The 19,788-nt window shown below is 26.9% G+C and overlaps 4 protein-coding genes across 10 annotated transcripts in view; 3 read left to right on the forward strand and 1 right to left on the reverse strand.

Moving 5' to 3' along the window:
- The window catches only part of LOC100863068 (fibroblast growth factor receptor homolog 1), an 82,247-nt gene extending 76,437 nt beyond the window's left edge, over positions 1-5,810 (forward strand). For all 3 annotated transcript variants that reach the window (XM_003695874.4, XM_012489924.3, XM_012489925.3), the window contains exons 7-11: positions 352-840; positions 1,189-1,687; positions 2,339-2,479; positions 2,600-2,705; positions 2,898-5,810. In XM_003695874.4, the coding sequence (XP_003695922.1) occupies positions 352-840; positions 1,189-1,687; positions 2,339-2,479; positions 2,600-2,705; positions 2,898-3,005 (1,343 nt within the window). In that variant the 3' untranslated portion in view covers positions 3,006-5,810. The remainder of the gene's footprint in view (positions 1-351; positions 841-1,188; positions 1,688-2,338; positions 2,480-2,599; positions 2,706-2,897) is intronic.
- Positions 5,811-6,630: 820 nt separating this feature from the next.
- l(3)73Ah (polycomb group ring finger 3-like lethal (3) 73Ah) lies at positions 6,631-9,354 on the forward strand. The gene is made up of 5 exons (XM_003695872.4): positions 6,631-6,846; positions 7,153-7,509; positions 7,594-7,739; positions 7,814-7,957; positions 8,051-9,354. The coding sequence occupies exons 2-5, from the start codon at positions 7,233-7,235 to the stop codon at positions 8,174-8,176; spliced, it is 693 nt and encodes a 230-aa protein (XP_003695920.1). The 5' UTR covers positions 6,631-6,846; positions 7,153-7,232; the 3' UTR covers positions 8,177-9,354.
- Positions 9,355-9,852: 498 nt separating this feature from the next.
- LOC100872855 (uncharacterized) lies at positions 9,853-16,294 on the forward strand. Of its 4 annotated transcripts, none has more exons than XM_086902743.1 (8): positions 9,853-10,092; positions 12,305-12,451; positions 13,129-13,262; positions 13,345-13,459; positions 13,553-14,465; positions 14,542-14,782; positions 14,853-15,089; positions 15,180-16,294. In XM_086902743.1, exons 1-8 carry the CDS (start codon positions 10,013-10,015, stop codon positions 15,242-15,244), a joined length of 1,932 nt encoding a protein of 643 aa, XP_086758869.1. In that variant the 5' UTR covers positions 9,853-10,012; the 3' UTR covers positions 15,245-16,294. The 4 variants fall into 4 exon arrangements, 3 of the variants coding, with proteins under 3 accessions (XP_086758869.1, XP_086758870.1, XP_086758871.1); XR_015290611.1 differs by having other exon boundaries at positions 9,865-10,092; positions 14,542-14,778; XM_086902745.1 differs by lacking the exon at positions 9,853-10,092 and adding an exon at positions 12,002-12,175.
- Positions 16,281-19,408, reverse strand: Srp72 (signal recognition particle 72). Of its 2 annotated transcripts, none has more exons than XM_031917868.2 (8): positions 19,095-19,408; positions 18,866-18,983; positions 18,521-18,776; positions 17,916-18,395; positions 17,471-17,833; positions 17,091-17,395; positions 16,818-17,027; positions 16,281-16,743 (listed from the first exon to the last, which is right to left on the reverse strand). In XM_031917868.2, the coding sequence occupies exons 1-8, from the start codon at positions 19,192-19,194 to the stop codon at positions 16,608-16,610; spliced, it is 1,968 nt and encodes a 655-aa protein (XP_031773728.1). In that variant the 5' UTR covers positions 19,195-19,408; the 3' UTR covers positions 16,281-16,607. The 2 variants fall into 2 exon arrangements, with proteins under 2 accessions (XP_031773728.1, XP_086758868.1); XM_086902742.1 differs by having other exon boundaries at positions 18,866-18,995; positions 19,095-19,247.
- Between the last annotated feature and the right edge of the window lie 380 nt (positions 19,409-19,788).

Here is a 19,788-nt window from a genome sequence, read left to right on the forward strand (position 1 = left end):
CAGTAATTAAATGTTAATGTAAATGTTAAATGTAAATGTAAATCAATGTTAAATGTTCAATCATTATAATTGATTAATAGTATTGTATCATTTATATTATATCATTTTTAATTAAATCATTATATTATTATATTGTATTATTTTTAAAAGATAATACAATAATAATATAATAACAAAATAAATATTCAATCATGTATGATTGATTATTATATCATATTATATTATTTTTAATTATATAATCTTAAATATTATATATTATCTATATTTGATATTTTATATTAATATATTATCTTTATTTCATTAAATCATCTTATCATTCATATTTAATCTAAACATTTGTTCATTCTTTAGCCTTGGAAGATCCTGGAATACCAATAACAGCAAAACCACAAATTCTGGTGAACGTTCTGGCGGCAGTTCTCTTCATTTTCTTCGCCGTGGGTGTAGTAGTCGTCATATATATTTTCCACCGTCTGAAACGCGAGAAAATGAAAAAATTGTTGGCCATAGAAACGGCACGTGCCGCGGTCGTGACACAATGGACAAAGAAAGTGATTGTAGAGAAACAGAATTTGGTGAACGCACAAAATGTTCAAGAACCATTATTGATGCCCGTGGTGAAGATCGAGAAACAAAAATCAACGGTAGCCGCAGAGGACAGTAATGGAGGAAGCATATCAGAATACGAGCTTCCGGTTGATAGCGCCTGGGAATTACCCAGGGAACATTTGACTCTGGGTAATACTTTGGGCGAAGGTGCTTTTGGAAAAGTGGTTAGGGCACAAACCAACACTGGAAAACCTGGAATACCTTGTGTTGTCGCTGTAAAAATGTTGAAAGGTAAAATCTCTATTTTTTTTAATTTTTAACTTTTATTCTTAAAAAAAAAAAAATTAATATTCTCACACATTTAAAAATATAAATATTCTAAATATTAACTTTTGGAACTTAATTTCAAATGTACTATCAATAAAAAATTATTTAAAAAATAAATTTCAAATATTTTCTACATATATTTATAAAAATATTAATTTTATATATTCTGAATTTCGAATTATATAAAAATAAATCATAATCTCTGTTATAAAAATTATATTTTGTATTGATCAATATCATTTATCCGAATTTAAAATTAAACCAAAAATCAAAATCAGGCCTATTTTAATCCAATCACTAATTCTTCCATAGAGGGACATACTGACGCAGAAATGATGGATTTGGTATCCGAGATGGAGATGATGAAAATGATCGGCAAACATGTGAACATAATCAATCTATTGGGCGCCTGTACACAAGGGGGACCATTGTATGTGGTCGTAGAATTCGCGCCACATGGAAACCTTCGTGATTTTCTACGGGATCATAGACCTTCCTCAGGATACGAACCAACGATTGGTCAAGAGCCGAAAGAAAAGAAGACTCTCACGCAAAAGGATCTCGTGTCATTTGCCTATCAGGTAGCTAGAGGGATGGAATATCTAGCGAGCAGGAGGTGCATCCATAGGGATCTGGCTGCAAGAAATGTGTTAGTCAGCGACGAATACGTGCTGAAGATTGCTGACTTCGGTCTGGCAAGGGATATCCATTGTCACGATTACTATAGGAAAACTACAGACGGAAGACTTCCGGTTAAATGGATGGCACCCGAGGCTCTGTTCCATCGAGTCTATACCACTCAATCTGATGTGTAAGTATATCGTATTATTCGATTATTGGATTAATAGAAAAATTCTATTAGTTTTTGATAAATAATTTCATATATATCATACATCATTGTTTATGATGAATTTATTTTATGAGAATCATATTCTATTTCATAAAATATCTTATTGTTTGGTGAAATGTACAATATATTGTTGTTTGAAATATACAGTGAAATTAAACTTATAAGCATTATCTTTATCACATTGCTTCATTGTTTCACTTCATTTAATGTAAATTTCAATTGTTTTAACATATTTTTTTAAATGCTATAATTAATAGGAGTGAATAATATTTTTGTGTTTATTTTAGCTTCTAGAATTGGTCTTTCAAATTTTTATACCATAATATATTAATATTTTAAATATATTAATATTCCATAGATTAAGCAAATTATAGCAATAAACATAAAATTTAGACATTCATATTTTATGATGGTATAAATGCAATTATTCCTAAAAAATATTACAAATAAATGTTATATATTATTAAGAAAAAAAATTTTTCAAATTCTTATAAAGTAGTGGAATTATTTATTTTATCTAAAATATTCAGTTAAAATTTTATATTGTTTTAACGAAATTATTTATCTTTTTTAAAATATAAAAATTTTAAGAAAATTGTTATAATATTTTAGATGGTCGTATGGAATTTTGTTGTGGGAGATCATGACACTAGGTGGTACTCCTTATCCATCCGTACCATCGGTAGAAAAATTATTCCAATTATTAAGAACTGGCCATCGAATGGAGAAACCACCGTGTTGTTCTATCGAAATGTAAGCACAATTCTCAGAATTTATTATATTTTTCCGAATGTATATTATTTTTTATTAAAAAATATTACAATGAAAGTATTATAAAAAAATTATTAGAATAAAAATATTAACTTATTATAGATACATGTTGATGAGGGATTGCTGGAGTTACCAGCCCAACGAACGACCAATGTTTGGAGAATTGGTCGAGGATCTCGATAGGATATTGACAATAACTGCAAACGAGGTAAGAAATATTAATTGTTCTCAAAACTTTCTTCGATAAAAGATTTTTCTTTAAATTATTGAATTTTTCCTTTTTTACTTCTATTAATTTTCTTGAAAAAAATTCGAATTTTTCTAAATTTTTAGACACAATTCAAATTTCAATAATATTTAAAATAACTCAAATTAAAAAAAAAAATCATTGTTATTTTAGGAATATTTGGATCTTGGCCTTCCACAATTAGATACGCCGCCGTCCAGTCAAGAATCGAGTGAAGCCGACGACGATGAAGGTGAAGAGAAGTTCCGCTACTTGCTATGAAAATCGAACGATCGGTTTTAGCCGAAGAATCTATACTGAATTCTCATGAGAAGAGAAAGATTCGGAAGATACAACGAACGATGAAGCGAAACAAATAGAAGCACGAAGAAAGAAAGAAAAGTAATAAGAATAAGAGTAAAAAAGAAAACGAACGAAAATCCACGAAAAAAGAATTAGCCTTAAAGTTTTTTGAAGGACGCTGGTGAATGAAAATTATTCGACTGACCTAGCGAACACGCCAAATAATATAAATCAGTATTGACTTGTTTAGCGCATATTTTGTAGAATTAAGGAAGAAGAAAAAGAAGAAGAAAAAAAGAAGATATCGATCAAGGAAGAAAACTCCGGCCTTCAAGGAGACTGATTTTTCTTATGGAGAATATTGTATTTATTTTCCTGTTATCTTTATGCCTTGCAAAATCGATTATTATATTAAATGGAACATGCGTTTGTTCCACGTGATTCTCGTACGTTTATCAGATTTCATGGTTCAAATAATGAACAGAATCATATCAACTTTTCACAATTGTTCTAACGTGAATCCTAAGCATGCAAAACTCGATTTGAGAATAAAATTTTCGAAAGTTATCCTAGTAGATAAACTTCCGAGAATTATTTTAATAAATATTTATTGAGAATGAGAAAATTAAATATATATAAAAGATGCTAGAACAATTTTCAAAATAAAAATATAGTAGAATGTAAAAATATTAGAAGTTTTTATTTTCAAATGAATTTATATTCTAATCTTGCAAATATATTTAAAATTAAAACTTTCAAAAATTGCTATTAAGATTTATTTTTTATTATTAAATAATATATTGAAAGTAGAAGTTATTCTTGAAAAATCAATTTCAACCAATCAATCAATATGTGCAAAAAATACTAGAATAAATTAATAATTAATTTTTAAAATAAAAATAGTAAAATAACTTTTGAAAACTTTACTCTCAAATGAATTCGTATCATAATATGATTACAGTGAATAAGAATTCGTGAATGAATATTATTCGATCGAGCAATTGTGATCTTTTATTTATCTTCGTTCACTGTAATCTTAGTCTTAAGCTTCTATATAGTAAGATTTGCCTCGTCACGTGACTCATGTGATCTAGATATCGTATCTACTCTATATTACATCGATAGCATACTTGGTATAATAATGAAATATCTTTTAATACAAAAAGAAAATTGTAATTATAATAATTTTTTCATGTTGAAAAAGACGAAACTATGTTGAATCAGAGGCAAGTCTCGTCAGAAGATGTACAATTTTAAAAAATCTATAGCTGAATGTTGTAGAATTGTGACATTGAAAAATGAAAATAGAAATAATTATTGTTTTAAAATATTATACTTATAATCGCACTATTATTAATTATTTAAAATTTTAAAAGGATGTTAAATCTGATAAATACAATTAAATAACTATTTAATTATCGATTTAAGAATCGATTTCTAACTAACGATTCCTGATTACTTTTATTTTTAGGTTAGGTTCAAAACTTGAATCTAATTTTTATAGTATTTGTAAAATATACATAAGTTTTTGTAAATATAAAACATAAAACACAATAATCAATTATAAAATTTAAAATAAGATAATACCTATTGACGGCAATCAGCTACAGATTTTAAAAAAAAATTAGCATTAGTAACAGCTTAAAGACTTTGGTGCACACCTGAACTATGTTCGCAGCCAAAGTAAAATATAATAAAGTTTATATACAAATGTTTACGTCCAATTTTGTACATGTTAATACTACAGTGCCATTGATAAGTGCCTTGGTAAAAGAGAAATATGCGAGAAAAAAAGAACGAAGAGGAAAAAATTCTACCAAGGCTTGTTATTCTTTGTTAATACGTAAAGAAATGACGAATGGTGCATATCAAGCTTGCATAGAAGAGATATCGTTATAAAATTGTCTCGAAACGTGTTTGTAACTAGTCAATTAATAAAAACCTGTACGTTTCTCTGTAACATAGCTCGAACTCATTAAAGTATATATTATGCTAGCGTTTATACATGTAAACAAATATTAGTAGATAACGAGAACATATCTTCTAATTTTTGTAGAAAGAAAAAGCTATTTTGTAGATCATAGTAAAGAGACGAGTGACACAATTCGTTAGTATTTTTAATAAATTTTTAACATAAATATTAACGTTAATAATGATATATCATTGTTGATTTATTGAAATCCTGACAATAGTGTCCTCGTCAAACAGAGAAGAATGCAAAGAATCATTCGATTTAAACAAAGATATTGTATAATTTCGTGTTGCGGTGAAAGAAACTTTGCATATAACAAATAAAAAGAAAAAGAGAAGAGAAGAAAATGGAAGAGAATTTATTGCATCATCCATGTGGATGTAAAATGCAAACTGAGATGTATAAATGGTGCATACGAGAGGTGCTTAGTAGTAGATAATTTATTTCTTTGTATATTGTTACTTAGGATGTATTTTAGAATGTCGTTAACACTTTTTTCTTTTTGTATCATCATTGAACGAGCGAAGTGAGATATAATGTACATGTAAAATATAGAAAGAATTAATCAGTATGGTCAATGAAAATAAAATATGTAAGAGTGACAGAAGACTCTTTGTATATAGCATCGATCCTTTTATTTAAAAATGTTTTCTCATGTTTTCTTTCTTTTATATTCTTTTTTTTTTTCTCCAGCACCTAAAGATAGCCAGTAAATCAGCATTTACCAAGGTAGATTATATGTATAGTCTGCGTAAATACTATTGTAACATGAGTCGTCTCGAATAAATCACTGGTAATTATATTCACATTAATCGATGTCTACTATTTATTATTTCGAAATTTCCTTATTTTTACGATTTTTTGTTTTAAAGTTATAATATTGGAATACCAAAGAAAACAAAATATTGAGATAAATAATTTTAAAAATCATTATTCTGAAACGATACAATCATTTCTAAAATGTTTTTATTTAGTTGAGATAATTATCGGTTAAATATACGACTAAAAATTGATTTATTTTATATTTTTAAAAAAATTTTTTAAAAAATGGTAAATGCGTACGAATTTTATTGTTATTAACTGATATTAATTCAATTGACCAATTAATCCATTAAAAAGTAATTTTTTTTTTAATGTACATTATTTTGTTCTTTTTTTATGATTTTACGATTAGAGAACTCGACTAATTACTTAATATTTATTCCATCCTACTGAAATCTAATAATAAAAGTTTGAAAAAATATTTAAAACAATACAATAAATTATTTCATGTATTTTAAAACATGAAAATTTTATTATATATTATATATTATAAAATTAGAAAAATTAAAATGTCTTTAAATCTTATTTAATTTTTATACTCTATTTACGAATTTTTACATATTTTATATGAATAAAATTATCTAGATTTCCGTTTATTACATATTTATCATTTTTCGTTTATCAGTATTTGTCAAACTGTAATTAATATAGATTAAAATAGATTGAATTACGCATATATAAAATAGATATACACATGTCAACGGTTAAATGAATAAATAAATTACTATATGATTAATTGAAAAAATATGTATAATGCAATCCCCACCATAGATCGGAACCGCGTGTCCAGAGAAAAGTTGAATATAAGACAGATAGTGGCGCTGAAATCAGTTCGTTTTGTTGTCATCAGCCACATTTACACTTAGTTGTTTTTATCAAGTTTTTAGTAGAACGTTTAATTTTGTATTCCTCCATTTCGATTCAACGATAAAAAAATGCTAAGAATTATATGGACCATACACACGAAACTTCCTAACGAATAATGCGAGTAAAAGTTTCCATTGTGTGTTAACACTCGACATTCAGGTTAGAATTTGATAACCCACTTTTTTCGAAGCAAAAAATTTACTTGATTTTGCATTGATCATTTTTTAAAAAATTTCGTTTTGTTCTCTAACGAATTTTAAATAAATCAAACTATATGTCAATGTCACAAATTTTATGGAATTTATGTATTATAAAAATTTTATCTTTTCTATAATTCCAACTTTTGTATATAATAATATTATATTTATTATTTTATATAATTTTCTTTTCTTTTTTGCAAAATAAAAATATTGTAATTTATTGTAATTTATATGTATTTAAATATTGTAATTTATATGATTTTAGTTACAATTACAAGTTTGGAACAATTTGACATCAGAATTTGATGGCACTTGTATGGTGTCGCAGGTAGTAATATTTATTAAATGGTGATTACCAGTGCCATGGAGAGGAGAATTAAATTAAAAACACTGAACAGTCACATAACATGCAAGATATGCAAAGGTTATTTGATAGATGCCACTACTGTAACGGAATGTTTACATACATTTTGTAAAAGCTGTCTAGTGAAACATTTAGAAGAAAAGCATACCTGCCCAACATGTCAAATTGTTATACATCAATCTCATCCTCTTCAATATATAAGCTTTGACAGAACTATGCAAGATATTGTCTATAAATTAGTTCCTGATCTTCAAGAAAGTTAGCATTTGTTTATTAATGAAAAAAAATTATATATAATTAATATAATACATAACATAATTGATTTAATTTTTTTTTTTTTAGATGAAATTAAAAGAGAAAGAGAATTTTATAGAGCAAGAGGTTTACCTTGCCCAAAAGATATATTACCAAATGCTGGAGATGTTGAAGAAGAAAAGGCAACAGCAGATGCACATGCAGAATCAGATTATCATCGTACTGATGAACAGGTAAGAAGATGATTGACATTATTATATGATTTAACTTTGTAGATTATAATATTAAAAAGCTAATATTTTTACAGGTTAATGTATGTTTGGAATGCATAAATACAAGTTTAAAGACTTTGAAACGAAGATTTATCAGATGCTCTGCCCAAGCAACTATTACGCATTTAAAAAAGTTTATTGCCAAGAAAGTGTTAAATGGAATGGAAAAATATCGCGATGTAAGTAAAAAGAAAATTTATATTGGAATTAAGATTATTAATTGATTAATAATATTGGTTGACTGATTAATAATATTAATTAAATTTTTGTAGATTGATATTTTATGTAATGATGAACTATTAGGTAAGGACCATACATTAAAATTCGTTTATGTAACAAGATGGAGGTTCCGGGACCCACCTTTAAGGCTACAATATAGACCACGAATAGATATTTAAGATTAATATTTGTATGTTCGATTCGCGATAAGAATCACAAAGAATCTTGTACCTACTTTGAATGTTTTCTTATTCTATCCGTGTATTATCCGTCATAGTACTTATTTCACTTTTGGCATAGCAAAGACATTAAATTTGAAAAATAATTTCTTGATGAAAAAGAAATTCCTTTATAGATTCTTAATATTTTTCTATTATATAATAGAAAAAATGGATTTAATCAGATTACCGATAATCATTAATACATTTTTTAATGATACCAATTCATTTTACATACATGACCGTCTCATTGTTTTCTTAGCATTTGAAATCATTTGCTTATTATCTTTCATTGAGTTACATTAACTCATCTTTTTAATGTTTATTATAAATTACTTTCTACATTTATATAATGCATAAATATAAGTAGACCAAGAAATCATAGCGATAGTGAAATAACGGAAAAACAAATTTTTTGTGCTCACATTATCGCTAAATATAATTCTAAATATTTAGTTATAAATATAATAACTATGATATAATCACCTTGCGTATTTTTGTATCAATTCTTTATAAATTTTTAGTTTGAAGATACAAAAATGCCAATTGGTGTCTCATAGATAAGAATTTGTTGCTTTTTTGCACAGCAACAGAACAAGATTGCCCTTCTTCTTGTAATTTTAAGATGTGAATTTCTTTTTATACATATTCTAATTGTATATAGAATATTTTTGACAGAATTCCGATAATATTGCGTGTAGACGCAGCTTTGTATTAGAGAAAAAAGAAAATGAAAAAAAAAAAAAAAAAGAAAAGAAATTGGATCCGGTTAAAAAAGATCTGGATCCTTTTAACTTTGTATGTTTATGCGCTGTACACATTCTAATTCGATCTCGAGTTTCTCTCAATGCCGGGATACAAAAAAATTTTATCAGATATAACATATTTTCTCGATGAATTTGATAAAGACAACGACGCGTTGAGCGAAACGACCGGGACTTGTCGCTTGTAGTTACATGAACTTGTTTCGACAAACAATGTAAAGCGAAAAAACGTGATTGTATGTAAATATTCTAGAAAAAAAAGTGAAGTGAATTCGACTTTACAATGTAGCAGCATTTTATGAATGCTAGGGCTTGTATGTTGTACACTATGTGTGTATTTCCATAAATTATTAAATAAATATGTTTTGTACAGTATATTAATTGAATTGATTAATAATAATAAGACAATCATTAAATTAATCACAACTCTTCCTTCATAAACTTAACTAAATTGAATAATCATTTATACTCGATCAAAGAATCGCCAAGATAGACATTGAATAAAATTAATGCTATAAAAAATTGTGCATTGAATAATGATCTTGCTATTTTTAAATTGAAAAAAAATTATTATATTTATTGGTGTAAAACATAAAAAAAAATCAATATAGAATCATGGCATATTTTTGGGAAAGTGTAAAATCTTTAACTTCTTTGATTGATATTATATAATATATTTTATATTTACAAGCAAAAAATCGATAAAAGTTATTATAACATTAAAATTAATAAATTAGTATATTAAAACTTACATTAATTTTTCAAATATAGTATATAGAAAGGATCGTAAAAAATTTCTATAAAACTACTCAAATTAAAGTAGTACGCATGCGTAGTAACTGAGCAGCTAAAGTAAATCAACGCATGCGCGACGTATTCTCAAGTAGTTTATGGTCAATGTGCGTCGAGTAGAGACCGTTGCTGCTGTTCAGCAGCACGGTAAACGTGGTTTTGTTGAATAAATTTTGATGAATTTGATTATCAATATTAATAATTTCTCATATGTCTGAACTACGTGCCGTTTCGAAGATAAATGAGCTTACAAGATAGCCTCTTCTCCGAGGACGTGGAGCACGACGTGACTCTATTTTCAAAAGATAAGAAACGAAAAAGGTAGGCAAGCCAAACGATCACATTTCCTGATGTAACGACGCGCCTTTAAAGGTTAGATGTCTACATTTTTTACAATGTGTCTTCGAGTATTTATTCTTGACTTTCATTTTCTATAAATTTTTATCATAGTATATTATAATGTTTTCTCCATGAAATTATTGATCTTAAAGTTTTAAAAGGCACATTGTAAAATTAGTTGACATTTGTCAATCACAAAAAAAAAATAAGATAAAATATGTCATAAATAATATTAATTTAATAATTTATAAATTTTTTTAATAATTTTGATGAATGTTACATAGTTAGATATGATTATGTTTAATTTTTTGCATTTTTGTCATTTAATTAAAATTAAGATTTTAGAATTTCAAAGATTTAAGATATGGTACATCTGCTAAAAAATTTCCAACAATTTACTAATATTTTTTAAGTTCCTGAACGAAATATATAAATATTGCGATCTAAAGATAAATGATATCATTATTTTCCAAATCTTAATCGCTATTACATGCATTTTGAAATAATTTCTTTAATCTGTTTTTTTTCTTTGCATATCTCGCAAATTTTGAATATTTACGCTTTTCTTTTTTGCAAGATATTGGTATACTATATAATATTTACTACATAATACTATACAATAAACATAAAAAACGGGGAATCATTATCTAATGTAAATAAAAATGCAATTTATGCATATTATTGGTTTTTTTTATTTATTTTTGAATTTGTTTATGTTGATTTTCTATATATAGATATATATGTTTTTATATTTTACTCGGAACATTATAGTAAGAAGATAATGGGATTTTAAGTTGCGGATATTGATTAAATAACCCTTCATAAATGACGGAACTTGCGTATATACGTCATTAAATAATAAAAGAAAATTTATACGAAACAAAAAGTTTAATAGAACGTATTATTTTCATCGACGACAACGAAAATAACAAAACGCAGTTAACAAAAATGATTATATGAAATTAAAAATTGCTGCATATATATATATATATATAGTATAAGTATAATTATAGTATAATATATAAGAATGCTATAATATGTGCATTCTTTTATCATTCAATATACAGTTTTAATTATTTTAAAAATAGTTAATGAAAATTTGTTAATATAAAAATAGTTAACGTAATGAAAATTTCAAAAATATATGATAACAAAATTTAAATATATTTTTATTTATAAAAAGTATTTGATAAGATAACGTTTATTTAAAAATTATTTAAAAATAATAACAATAAAAACAAAATCATGATTATATGCCGTATTGCATAATTACTGAAATCATATGCAAGAGAAACAGCTGAATGATTTTGAATGCCCTCTGCACGGATAATTGTTAATCTATGGAGTGTAACCGGTCGCTGAGCGTATGTCGCTCACGTATACGCGTGATTACGTGAACCACGCAATACTTACGAGATATACAACACTCCATTTCTTCTTTGTAGTATAAGACTCGTCGATTTATTCCATTTTGAAACGTAATTAATCATACAAACTGACGATTCAACAATCGAATCACAAGATTAAAAAGTGCGATATTTTATTTGATCGATTGGAACTTGTGTATTCAATTTCTTTTTCCTCTAGTTTTCATATACGTATACAAAAGAAAGAAAGAAACCGTGACTTTATCATACTACACGCTTCGTTCCATCTAAACGGTTGGCATGTAATTTAACTATCGTGGAATGAAAATTTATCTCTTTCCTAGCATCCTCGTTGCTCAATCATTTTATTTATCATCTAAGACAAGATTAAAGTGCGTTTCCTGTTTCCTATTTTTCTGCATTGTGTGCGCGCCCGCTTATTGTAATGGTTTTCATGCTTTCTAAAAACATCCGCTTACGATGTTATACATAATAAATTCCACTTTATCCGACTCGAATGTTTTATACTGTTCGATTGTAGTTGGTTTTCATGAAGTGTAGTTATGCGAAATGTTAACGAGATCATAATATTAACGAAATGTGATCGAAATAATTTGTGATTATTCGGACACAAGGAAGGCTTTAATTTTAAGGAAACTAACGAAGGAGAAAGTGAAACGTTATGTAAAAGTTAGCCGGTATGTGTTCATCTGACAGGATATACGGCAAAGTAGCCCGGGACAAGACGATTACATTCACCCGTTGACCGTCCTCAGTCCAGTCTCACTTTCAGCTGCGATCATAACGTGTTCTTTTCACTTTTACAGGGTACTCGTCTTTCCACCTGTTAATAACTATCGAAGATACATCATACATCAATTAGTGCGGGACCGCTTTGTCGATCTACACACGTTCTCGATCGGCCAGGGTTCTGCTAGGCGAACAGTAGTTTGTTATAAGAGTGACGTGATAAGGTATCAGAGTGTCTATTAATTTCATAATATCTAATTTAATTATGATCTGAATAAACTTGATGATGTTGATTTTCATTATTTCCCATTTAACGGATCAATTATTGATATCCTCTTTATCTATAATTTGTGGATAAGACGTGTATATATTGACATACAATTATATTTAATTGTAAAATAAGTATTAATTATTATTATTAAGAAATTCTTATCATATATTTTTTAAATTTGAATTATGATTAATTAGTGAATTTTGTATGAAAAATAGATAATTCTTTACGAAATTATTATGATTTATATGATTGATAAAATATCAGATTAATGTAAAAATTCAAAATTTTTTTTAATTTAAAAATTTTAGTTTTTAAAATATTTTGCATACAAGATGTTGATCTATGTGGTTTAGAAATATTAATATTGCTATTGCGGTTCCTATGAAAGTAGAACAAGTCCTATATTAAATCAGATTTATGCGAAATTCACAGACAAGTCTAATATTGTTACGAAATGGGTTTACAAGAATGGAATTACGCAGCAGCAAACGAAAGTGAAACTGGCCGGCTCAAGGTCACATAGCGTAGTATTCAAATGCGTCAAAAAGCTATTTAACTGATACGAGAGAAAATTTTATAAAGTTAACAAAAGTATAATTTTGTTATTTTCAAATATTGTTATTTAAGAGATCCGAAATTGGATGGTGAACAGTGTACATCGAATTGTACAACAAAAAGTATTGGTACGCTGCTCGAGATGGGCATTGAAGGTCAGCGATCACCTTCCGCATCTCCTGAACGGGTACGAATTCAAAGACAAGGTAATTGGAAAGTAAAATAAAAATTTTATCATCTTTTAAAATATAGAATAAAATTAATTAAAATCTTCATTCGACTTTTTAGTGAAATCAACGCCAACAGTTGAAATCTATAGACCACCAGCTGTTAGGAGGGCTAGAAATGAACTTCAAACAAATATGGACCAAGTTCAAACACAAGCAGATTCATCTATTGGAAAGTAAGAAATTATAGAGATATATTTACATCTTTTTTTTCATAATCTAAAAAAAAATTATTTTAATATATATTTAAAAAATTTAATTTCATCAAGAACTTCTCGTCAAAGAAGGCCAGATCGTGCAGTTTATGTACCAAGACATCGTAGAAGTTTAGAAACAGAAGGGAGTCCTCAACCATTAGAATCTATTCGTATAAATCGTACAATTAAAGATAATTCGTCTTTATTTTCTGCTTCTCATGGAAAATCGAATTTAAATATTAAAGAAGCAAGCTCTGATATACAAGAAAGTAAAGAATGTATAGAAAAAGAAACTTTTGATGATGATCAAAATACGGAATTTGATTTTAATATATGTTTTCAAACAGAAACAAAAGGAATAACTTCTTCAAAAATACCTATAGCAAAAAGTAATAATAAAGAACCAATTGAACAATTAGAAAATTTAAATAAAAATGTGCCAAATGATTCAAATGATTGTAATGCTTTTGAAGTTCTTGAAACTTCATATGAAATAACTGATACAGATCACTTACAAACGATTGAAGGACAAGAAATACCTAGCAATTTTAGTGAGAATAAGAGTAGTTTAGATTCAGTTGAAACATGTATATATAATGAAATTAATGTTAATGAAGAAATAGACAGATCTGATAAATGTAAAGATAATATTATTATGACTAATTCAACTGCAAATAATAAAAAAAATATGGAATTTTCAAATAAAGATGAAATAACGAATCAAAAAAATACGCAAATGATGCATCACAATATGGTGTCAAACGTGTTAATTATCTCAGATACTATACAAAAAGAATCACAAGCTGTTAAAGAAGTTATTCCTATAGTATTACCGGAGAAAAAAGTAAAAAAAATTGTACGACAAAAAAGTAAACCTGCACCACCACCTTCTCCACCTATTAAAAAAATAAATAGAGATGAATGTGATTGGGATAGTTTATTTGATGATAATGGTGACTGTTTAGATCCAACTCTCATAGAAGAGGTAAATATTTATAAATATTACTATTTTTCAATTTAGAAAATAAAGTTATTTTTATTTGAATTACTTTTATTTTTAGTTAACGTCAGCTGTTGGTAATGTTATGATAGAACAACCGAAGAATGATTATAAACCATATACCAAACATATTGAAGTATCTAGTGATGAATTTGCTCATGTGGTTGAAATTTATAATTTCCCATCAGAATTTAAAACCAGCGATTTAGCAGCTGTTTTTAGTCCTTTTAAAAATGGTGGTTTTGAATTAAAATGGGTTGATGATACGCATTGTCTTGGAGTCTTCAGTAGTCCTCTTGTTGGTAATTAGAAACGAGTTAAAATTACATCAACATATGACTAACAAGTGCTTACTCATCAAATCGTTTTTAGCTGCCGAAGTATTGGCATCGGATCATCCATTTGTTAAAACAAGACCCCTAAGTGAAGCCACGGCTTTAAGCAAAACAAAAGCAAAAAGAAGTGCAGAATTTTTACAACCCTATAGAAGTCGCCCAGAAACTTGCGCGGCATTAGCAAGACGATTAGTTACGGGTGCTTTAGGAGTGAAATTAGCCACTGCTAGACAAGAACGCGAACACGAAAAAAATATATTACGCGAAGCTAAAGGTAAAGATACTAATTATATTGAAAAATTCTGACAATATAAAAAAAATTTCATAAAAATATAGAAACAAGATGTTTTCTTTTTGTTTTTAGAAAAACGTAGATTAGCCAACAAACAGCGAGAAGATGTCTGGGAAGGTATTATTCCCGAAAAGTAGCATTATTTGTTGAAAATGTAATATTCATACATTGAGAATTACTTATATTATTATGTGAGTGTTTTATGACATTTACATGCATTTGTGCCTTACTCATCTATTTTCATTTTTGACAAACTTTCTTTTGTCGAACTGATTTGGCGATTGGTTTTGGGAACACGGGATATTACTTGCCAATAGATGAGTGTGGCATGACAAAACTACCAACGGAAATATTTACTTAGGACTGGTAAAATAAATTTCCAGTGCTTGTTTATTTTCTACATATTATGCATATCACAATTTTCAGACCAGAAAATATTGGAATAAGTGTGCCTGTTGTACTATTTTCTAACAGAAGGGTATTAAGTATTTTAAGTAAACATGTAGATGAAAGCGATTTATAGCCTTGACATATTAGAAAACTATATAAAAACAAACGTAGAAGCGTTTTATGATATATACGATTATTCTTACCTCGATAGTTGCCTCTGTTATATAAATTTATATATACACCATAAACAATACTATGTTGTGCAATGATAATACAAGACAATAAATTAGGATGGTAGAGAACAAAAATATCCTTTTACACATGCACGCGTGCGTGCACATATATCTCATAAGTGTCAATGAGATATAATCAAATTGTGTCTTCATAGAATTATGATTTTACAACATGAACTATATTGAAATACAATGTGGCATTTTATTATTATATGCAACATAAGATTATTATAGTTACATTTGTAGTTAAACAATTATTATGCCACTTATTATATTACATGTACATATATAAATCTGTTATATATATGTTAAAAATTTGACGCACAATCACAATCTATCTATTTACTTACATAAATTACAGATTTTTTTAAAAGAAAAAAAATATGAATCAGATTGTATTTTTATATACAATTGTTACCAACAGAGGAATAAAGACATGTATCGCCAAATCCTAGTCAATGTATGAAAGAAACATGTTATCTATATTGTATATTATATTACTGAATTTTGTCAGAAATTGACAAAAGGATTAAAAAAAAGAATAAAAATATTTTATGTACTATATCTTTCATGTATATTTCCAATCCACATAGAACTCAATTACATTTTAATCTAATTGCAAATTCAGAAGTCAAAAATTTACACTGATTAAATGATACTGATATAAAATACATTCATTCAAAAATGGCAGTATTTCATACTGTACATTTGTACAGCGATAAAAAATACATATATGTATAAATTGAAAAAGTTATTTGATTCATTAAACAGATTCATTATCATTATTCAATCATCCATGTTGTAGCGGTATATATATATATATATACATATATTTCGGTCGTCAAGTATAACACAAGTATAAATCATTTGTATCACTTTACCACTTCCCTCCTTTTTTTTTCTTTTTCTGCTGAACTTTACGTTGCTGTTGTCGTGGACCAGAACTTTCTACTGCTGGACTATGTCGTGGATTAGGGGAAGGTTTTGCATTTGTAGGCATTTTAGTAATATCACTGTAATTATAAATAATGATAAAAATTATTTACTTTTTCTTTAATTAAAAAATATATATTTGTTTAATACATACTACATATCACTAGCTCCAGTTGCAGCACCTTGGGTGCCTTTCATTGCAGCATCTCGATTTCTTCTATCTCGTTTCTTTCTAAATCCACTACGTTCGTGTCTAGGTAACCATCGCTCAGGATCAGGTGGAACATTTGGATCGTAATTCTTAGGCAATTTTCCTTTACGTTTGCGTTTCTTCCGTTTCTTTTGAGTTACATCGACTGGTTTACTACAAAATATAATTATAATTATCAATTAATATTTTAACGTTGAGATTATATTAAATACTTACCCAGGAGATGGTTCTATTTTTTTCTTGATCATTTTGGTACCAATTACCCAATTGCTACTCTCTAAAGCATCAATATCGGTTGTTTCATATAAATCATGTAGTGGTGGTAAACGTTTTGATAATAATTGTGCTTTTTCAGGACAAAATTGTACATAGGCCACCACTAATTGCGCTAATGTTTTGGTATCACAAGGCGAAGCATCTACCATTTCTTGTAAAATATCAGCTGCCATTTTAATTTCTCCTCCGCGTAAATAAAAATCAGCGGCTTGTCGCCATAATTCTCCTAAATTAGCAGTAGTTTCCTAAAAATAAATACTAGATAAAAAATAATATTGAATTAATTAAAAAAAAAAAAAAATTAAATCAAATGTGCCTACTTTATTTTTCTTGTAATAATTAACCGCATTTTTAAGAACAGCTGACGCTCTTTCACGATTATTCTCAGCCATATAAAGAGTTACAAGTGTACTAACTATGCCAGGTAAAGATTTATCTCTTTCATTTAAATTTTCAAGAACATTGATTGCTTCTTGTCTTTCATCTTGACTTAATAAAAGTTGCACACAAACTAATTTCATTTGTAATTCTTTATCTCCAATTGCATATTGTGTTAATAAATCTGTTGCTTCCTTTGCTTTACCTTCTTTACCAAGTTGTACTGCTTTAACAAACATTGCATCTACAGCAAGTGCAGGATGATCTTTAGCAAGTTTATTACAAAGTTGTTGACATTGTTCTGCCTACAAATATATAAAATATTAAATATTAAATAAAAATAATAATATGAACAATAGAATAATAAATTATTGATTAAATTTCTACCTGATCAGTATATAAAGCTAGCAAACACTGATTATAAGCAATATTTCTTTTCTGTCTAGAAGTTAATTTATATTCTAAGCTATCATGAGTAGCGCTTTTCATTCTCTTTTTGCTATCAAATACATTCTGATCTTTATTGAGACACACAAGATTATTGCTTGCAACTGCTACTAAAGCTATATCATCTGGTTTTGCTTTTAAAGCAGAAATGTATAATGCTTGAGCTTCTTTCTCGCGACCCTGAAGTTGAAGACAACATCCAAGTTGAACTCTAATAATTCCCAGTTCATCTTCTATTTCTTCTTCTGCAACTCCATCTTCTTCTAAACCTTCTTTACACATTTTTTCAGCTGTTCTAAGTTTCTTCTCTGCCTCATTTAAAACAGCTTTATCACCTTTGCTACCTTGTGCAATTAAACAACAAGCTGCATTATATATTAACTCATATGTATCTTCACGTAGTACAGGAACTTCTAAATTCTGCCAAAAAAAATAATAAAGAAATAATAAAATATATCTAAATTATATTATAATCAAAAAATAACTTATTTTATATTTAATAATATAGATATATTGATAGATTTAGAAATGTGTTAAAAACTTACGGAACCCTCAATCGTTAAATTTACAACCACTGCTGCAAGATTAGCTTGTCTTTCATCTTCATACTCATCATGAGAATTTTTTATAATATCTCTATATACAGAGAAACATTCTTCATATTTTTCAAGTCTATATAATATTTGGGCTTTAAGTTCTTTGAGTTTTAATGAAGGATTTGGCAAAACTTCCACTACTTTTAAAGCTTCATTTACTTGATTTAATCGATACAAACAATATGCTTTCTCAAAATCTAAATTGCTATAAAGAAATATTTATTCATCTTTTAAATTCTATAAAATATTAATTAAAACGAAAGCTTTAATTTTAATATAATAAAGAATACATACCTTGCTAATTTTGGATTCTTAGATATAAATTGGAGTGCATCATTAAATTTGGATAGTTGAATGTGACAAATAACTTTACAACGGAAAGCAGCTTTTTCATCCGGGAAAGTATATAAAACTAAAAAATATTCTATTTTTGAATATGTTATTTCTCAAAAATAGGGCACAGGTTATGTTGATAGTAAATTTTTGAGATTATGTACAATTCGTAAATTCACAAAAAACTCACTTTTATTGGCAATTTTTATGGCCCTTTCATATTCTCCATTTTGACCTAATTTATTTAATTCTCCATATAATACAGGAAGATTGTTTTCTTTTGTAGCCATATTGTTCACTTTGCGATCATGTCCAACGTGGAACTAATTTGACTATCGAATGCAGTATAATAATTTTTACAATAATTCTTACAATAAGAGTTATTATTTATAAAGTGTATTCTTATAAAATATATATATTTTTTTCTTAAAAAATTAAATATTATTTATATATGTAATAGAAATATCAATTAAAATAATAAAAAGAAAAATACATTGATTTAAATAATTTATTGCAATATAATTTAATTTAATATTAGATTTATTTATTTCATAATATTATCTTATTATTTATTTAATTAACTATTTAAAAATTATTAAAAAAGAAGAATTATTCATTATTACTAAATTATAATTTGTGTATAATTAATTAAGTGTAAATTTAATTATATTATAACATTTGCATTATATACACATTGGAATTATAATAAAAAAAAATATTTAATTTAATTACAAAAAAATATAATATATAAAATATATATGTATATTATATATAATACAAAAAAATAACTAAAGTTTTTATATAAATTACAATTTATTCCTTTTCAATTTATTAAAATAATATTAATAATATTATAATCATCATATTAAATTTTTATATTTAAA

The sequence above is a fragment of the Apis florea genome, unplaced genomic scaffold (genome assembly GCF_048593485.1).
Source record: "Apis florea isolate Af1SG1 unplaced genomic scaffold, ASM4859348v1 contig_2272_pilon, whole genome shotgun sequence".
Lineage (NCBI taxonomy): Eukaryota > Metazoa > Arthropoda > Insecta > Hymenoptera > Apidae > Apis > Apis florea.

What these genes read in the sequence shown, in the direction of transcription:
- Srp72 (XM_086902742.1), bottom strand. Translation starts at nt 19,194, where the DNA reads ATGGCTACAAAAGAAAACAATCTTCCTGTATTATATGGAGAATTAAAT. An exon ending in CATAAAAATTGCCAATAAAA is followed by an intron (nt 18,996 to 19,094) that starts GTGAGTTTTTTG and finishes ATTCAAAAATAG; the next exon opens with AATATTTTTTAGTTTTATAT. An exon ending in ATTTAACGATTGAGGGTTCC is followed by an intron (nt 18,396 to 18,520) that starts GTAAGTTTTTAA and finishes TTTTTTTGGCAG; the next exon opens with AATTTAGAAGTTCCTGTACT.
- LOC100872855 (XM_086902743.1), top strand. Translation starts at nt 10,013, where the DNA reads ATGAGCTTACAAGATAGCCTCTTCTCCGAGGACGTGGAGCACGACGTG. An exon ending in TATAAGAGTGACGTGATAAG is followed by an intron (nt 12,452 to 13,128) that starts GTATCAGAGTGT and finishes TTGTTATTTAAG; the next exon opens with AGATCCGAAATTGGATGGTG. An exon ending in ATCCAACTCTCATAGAAGAG is followed by an intron (nt 14,466 to 14,541) that starts GTAAATATTTAT and finishes TTTTATTTTTAG; the next exon opens with TTAACGTCAGCTGTTGGTAA.